Source organism: Myotis myotis, unplaced genomic scaffold (genome assembly GCF_014108235.1).
Source record: "Myotis myotis isolate mMyoMyo1 unplaced genomic scaffold, mMyoMyo1.p scaffold_m19_p_18, whole genome shotgun sequence".
Classification (NCBI taxonomy): domain Eukaryota; kingdom Metazoa; phylum Chordata; class Mammalia; order Chiroptera; family Vespertilionidae; genus Myotis; species Myotis myotis.
The window spans coordinates 31,952,048-31,958,047 of NW_023416322.1; the positions used below are offsets into that span (position 1 = coordinate 31,952,048).

At 39.2% G+C, this 6,000-nt stretch overlaps 1 protein-coding gene across 1 annotated transcript in view; it reads right to left on the reverse strand.

Moving 5' to 3' along the window:
* SPAG17 (sperm associated antigen 17) overlaps positions 1-393 on the reverse strand; it is a 140,518-nt gene extending 140,125 nt beyond the window's left edge. Inside the window, exon 1 of the mRNA XM_036343930.1 lies at positions 307-393. Within this exon, the coding sequence (XP_036199823.1) occupies positions 307-393 (87 nt within the window). The remainder of the gene's footprint in view (positions 1-306) is intronic.
* Between the last annotated feature and the right edge of the window lie 5,607 nt (positions 394-6,000).

Below are 6,000 nucleotides of genomic sequence, written 5' to 3' on the forward strand. Positions count from 1 at the left end.
AGGCAGGACACCCAGGACACCGTGGAGAGCCATCGGGGTGAAGGATCCCGGAGTGTCAGCGACACCTCTTCCCCACCAGGCCCTGTTTGAACTCACACTGACTCCCCTCTTTTTTCCTTAACACCCACTCTGACAAACACTCCCTGTGGATGGACCCTGGGTTTTGCGATCAGGAAGGACCAGGCCTGGGGAGAGGTACCAGGTCAGGTTTTCCCAGGAGCAGCTGTGGCGTCTGGAAGGGAGGGCGAGCCGGCTGTGTGGCCTGGAGGGTCAGATGGGCGAGGAGGACTCAGGGACTCCGCTCACCTGATTGAAGTGCGCAGCAATGAGCGATGGTTCCCACGCCTTAGAATTGGTGCTGGCCGGCCCACCTTTCTCTTTCTTGGGTGCCATGCAAAGGGCGGTGGAGCACTGGCCTCTAAACTAGGATCAGGCCCAGAGCCAGCGTCCCTGCTGCCCTAGTAACCGAAGCCTCGCAACGGCCAGTTTCTTAACCCCTGCAACTCCTGTCCCCAAACCGGTTCAGTGTTCCCCAAACCGGTTCAACCGCTTCCGTCGCCATAACAACCAAGTTTACCAGCTGGGGCAGCTCGGAAGTGGGACTCCCAGCGCCTCCAGTTAAATCTTAGGGTTTTGCAGCAGGAGACCTGGGCCAGGGGAGGAGAGGATGAGGGCTGCTCAGGCTGCTTTCCTTACTCACTAGGACCCTCTGCTGCTTCTTGGTGCCTTCTCTAGTACGAGGCATTGTCTTGAAACTCAAAACCCCTGGAACCCTGTCCTTGTCTTCTCCACCAAGATTTCTTCCATCCTGGATAACCTGGAATGGAGAACTGGCCCCTCAGGAGGCGACCCATGCTGGTTTTCATCTGCTCCCACCTGCCCACAATGCTTCCTTTTAGGAGGCCACATTTTTCCCTTCAACCTCCTGTCTTGGTTCCACCCCCCAGGGCTTTCCTACACATGGGTCCAGGGCCTTCCTACAGAGGGGCAATCACTCCTGTACAAGATCCTTCATATAACTGAACAGATCAGTCTCTTTCTAAATCTTCTCTGCCTAATCAGACCCAGTTCTTTTAAATTGGCCTGTGCTGGTCAGCAGAATCTTTCTTTACCCCTTTCCCTCCAGGCACTTCCAAATATCTAAAATATCCTGGTCAGACAGAGGCCCCAAAATAATAATCCTATATAATAAAAGCATAATATGCTAAGTGTCCAACCCATCAGTCTACCATTCAGTTGACGGCTCAACCAGTTGCTATGACGTGCACTGACCACCAGGGGACAGATGCTCCAACCAGTAGGTTAGCTTGCTGCTGTGGTCCTTCCGATGGGGACTGGGCAAGAGGTTCAGACACGCTCTGGAGCCCTCCCGTGGTCTCCCCCTGGCTGGCTGGCCCCCATGGACCCCAATAGGGACTGGGTGAGGTGGCCCTGATCCGCCCCAATCAACAGCCAGGCCAAGGGACCCCACTGTGCACGAATTCATGCACCAGGCCTCTAGTGATAATGCTAATGCTAATAACAACAGCTCTTGTTTCTTGAGCACTGGTTACATCCTATATAACACAGTCCTATCATTCAATTCTTACAACAACCTGACTTCAAGCCCCACAGGTATGACTGATAGCACCAGGATTAGAACTCAGTTATTATCTGAGTCCCAAATCCAGTGCAGTTAACCTCAACACTACCACCTACCACTGTGTCAGGTCCTCCAAAATAACAGCTGCCCCCTTTTATTTTTTTATTGCAATGAGACAAATTGGAGAATAAAATTTCTGATGCATAAGGATGCCAGAGGGTGCCAGAAAGAGGTTTTCCTGAGCATCTCCACAGCCACCACCTGGACTGCCACTGAGTCATTATCATGGAATTTTCTCCAAAATTCTGTTCTTCACTAAAGTTTCCTTTATAAGATGAAAATTGTCTTTGGATTATGGCTTGACCATAAAGATTAATCTCTTACAGACAAATATAGGCAATTATTAATTACATCATTCTGAGTTTGGATCATAATTACTCTCATAGGCTTAAACTGTTGGGGAAAGAAGTTCTGCATTTTTATTAGAAAAGCAGTAAAAAATTTGTTGGCCTTCCAGTTATGTTTTATAAAAAATTTAACCAGATGTTTATGTATGTCATACTATGTTACTAATTTTCTTCTTGAATGTGAATGCATTTTTCAAAATAAACATCTTATGTATAGTCAGTTCAGCCAAATCACTAGCAGATGATTAATAAAAATAGGTTGCAGATAAGAAAGTGAAACAAAGAAGAAAAAATAAAATAAGGAGAAAAAAGTAAAATTAAGTGTTATTTTAAGTGGTAGAGAAAGCGCCAGTAGTTATGTTTTACAAGTGACAGGTGTCCAACCCAATTTTGGTAGCAATAAAATGTTTGTGACATTTACTGTGGCAAAAACTGAGTAGCCGTTCTATAATCATTTAATTTTCTTTCCTCCTACTATGACAGTCGGACCACATTTTTCAACCTTGCTTATTCTTAGATACAAACATGTGACTGAGTTCTAGTCAGTGGGACATGAGCAGAATGCTGCATCGCCATAACCAAGCTTGGCCTATAAAAACATCTCCCAAGCATTGTTCATGCTCTTCCCCATCTGCACAGATATTGGGGTGACCCCAAAAACCTCAAATTTCTGAATGATTGTTGTAGCACAGAGAACCCTTCCCCCTGGCATCATCCTGCTTTCTTCACCAAAAGCATTTGCTTGGGACTATTAATTGGATGTTAAACTTTTCTTTTCTTAAGCTGCTGAAATACTGGGATTTGATATAGCAGTCTGTTACCCTAAATGATCTAACATTTTTGATAATTTTCATTTGAGAATCAGCTTAATAAATCTCAGAAAAAAACCTTGTCATTTTCAAGTAGGCAGGACTCAATGCTGACTCCTAGTGTGAGAAGCACACAAATCTAATCTCTGTCTTTTGGGAGATGGCATCCAGTATTACCCACCTGATTGCACCCTTTATCTGGTCTTCCACTTGCTTATACAGTACATCCTTTTTTATCAAGAAAATAAATTTCTTACATGAAGAAGTAGTTTTCATATTAAAGTAATACAATAAACTAGTCTGCTTACAAACACATAAAAATTTTGCCCAACAAGATCCATTGCCTAGATATCTATATTTTACACATAAATTATAATTTAGCAAGTGATTTCAAGGGATAGAACTTTTAAAAACCAAAAATAAAGATTTCTGGATGGAAGAGTGTATATCCAGTATAATCTTTTATACTTTCCTTTGTAAGTTCCTATCAGAATAAATTAAAAAATAGGTTTTCAAAAATTGATTTAGATAGTCTTTTTAATCTTCACCTGATATATTTTCATTGATTTCAGATAAAGAGGAAGGGAGAGGGAGAAAGAGAAAGAAACATCAATGTGAGAGAGATACACTGATTGGTTGCCTCCTATATGCTCCCTGAACCCACCACCACAGTATGTGCCCTGACCGGGAATTGAACCCATGACCCTTCAGTGGATGGGACAACACTCCAACCAAATGAGCTACATGGGCCAGGGCTGATTTAGATAATTTAAAGTAAGGGTTTTATTACAGAATGCTTTTTCTCTAGTTTTGGCATTTCTCATTATTCTAGGGAGATTGGTACTCTTAATAATTTATGATACAAAATGGGAAGACATTATACAGTAACCAAATTTATAGGGGGTTTCATCATAGAACTGGTCTGTTTAATTTCAGAAAATAGGTGTGAATGACAATATTCATAGTTTTAAGAAGCAAGAGCCATTCAGCTAAAAAGGGACCCTGCCAAGAATAGGAAAAAAAGTATTACCATCTGTCAGACATTTATGCTTTCTTGGTATAATAAATTGTTTCCCCCACTAAATATAAGTTGAAACTTTATAAGCATATACTTTACTACATAAATTTTCCCATATGTCAGTGGCTAAAACAAAACTATACTATTTGGAGAATTTTCTTTCACATTGGCAGGATTATTCCTGGTTTGTTCAATTTCGATTTTCCAGTACGATTTTGCATGGAGTATTGTTTAGCTCACCAAGGATTGTCTATGTTTAGAGATGTGCTGTTTCTTTAGGATACTATGATTATTGATTATTGATTTTTTTCAAGTTTAGACTTTAATCTTATAATGTTCTGTGAACCCTTTTTCAGGTGTGATGTCTGAGGCATTATTTTTCATACCTGAAAAGGTCTAGCCAGTTAATGATGCATCCAGATTTCTGCTGTTATCAGGTAAATCAGGAACTATGGACCAACTCATGTCTAGGCCAAGATTTCAGGTACTCAAAATACACTTAGTTGCAGCAATCTGCTTGCCTTTGGCTAAGAAGGCCTCATAGATGTTCACTGATTTCTTAGACTGGCATCCTACATCTAAGAACACCTTTCACTGCATGTTTGTGTTATTTATCATCATGATCTTTGTCTTTCTAACCTTCAAAATAGAATGTTAAAATGCACTGTCCTTGAGTTTTTATTGTGTGTGATGCAGAAGGCTTGATCTCTTTCAGCTACAGGTCCAAAACATATGGAGAATATTACACCTGCATTTTATGGTCAGCATTAGCTTCCTATTCAGTTGTGAGTGCAATTTAAAGTGTTGACTTTAATCTTTAAAGCCCCTCATTGTTTAGAAGTCAGTTACCCCAGATATCACATCTCTCCCTATGCATCATCGCGGCAATTAAAATCAGCTGCAGTGCTTGCAGTTCAGAATCCCCCAGTGAATTGTGGGGAGCCTGAGAATATATCACTTTCTAAAGAAGAAGTTCCCTAAGATCACTCTTTTCCTATCAATGATAAAAGCAATATTTGGAGTTTATAGTTTTGGCCTTGAATGTCCTGTCATATGTCTATAGGTCTCTGGAACCATTAAGTACTGTTTATTTTAATTTTTATGTCATTTTATATTATTTGGCCAAGAGTTTAGAATACCAAATATACCTTTTAATGAATCAGAAAAATAAGTTGTGTATATTAAAAATAGAAAAAGCTAAAAATTCATCTGTTTCATATTTGTTAGTGTGGGAGTTTTCACTCCAGCATTCTCTCACTCAAATTTTTCTTTGAATCTAATTTTAAAAATCTTCAGTAAAGGGATTTGCCATAAATACTTTGGGGACTATTTCAAAATCCATGACTCATGGTAAGTCATTTCTCTAAATGCTTAGCTAAATGTTTGATTTCTTAATGTTTTATCAGATGTCTGTTACTTTAAAATTGTGCTATGTCAAATAATAACTCTTTTTATTGTGTACAAAGTTCAAAGCTATTGTTAAGGTGAACTTCACCAACGCATATTATGCCAGACCATGGAGCTATCTTTTGGAAAGAAAAGATGATTGGTAATGGGGCTTTGAGGAACTGGTAGTCTTATATCTAATGGTTTAAACAAAGAATGGTGTCGGCTACTGTTCTTACTCCTCCCTCAACTTATCTCTTTCTCTTTCCCAGCCTGACCCTCTCCAACCATCAAAATTTCTTTAAAAATGCATGGTACTACTAGGAAAATGTCTGAATGACTTCCAATGTACTCTGTCTCTGACTATGATCTTCTAAGTATTAAGTGCAATTATAAATAGTTACCTTTTTCTATCATAAAACAGTTACAGTAAATTTCAATAAGACGGTTTGTATTCTATTATGTTCTTACTAGAAAGAATCTTTAGGTTTCAATTAAATTCTTTCTTAAACTTTTTAAAAATATAAAAGATTCTAGTGTTGTAAATATTTTTATACTTCACATAGAAGCCAATGCTTATTGATATCTAAAAAAGATGTCAAATAAAATGCACACAGTAAAACTGTTGTAATAGGTATGATTTTTCTAAGAATTTACTGCATATCACACTATTAGATAATTTAATTTAAAGAGAATTTACTCTTAAAGATTAGATTATTTGAGTTCTCCAGGGAAACAGAACTGGAAGAATATGTAGATATTTAGAAGGATTTATTATTAGAGATTGGCTCATGAGAT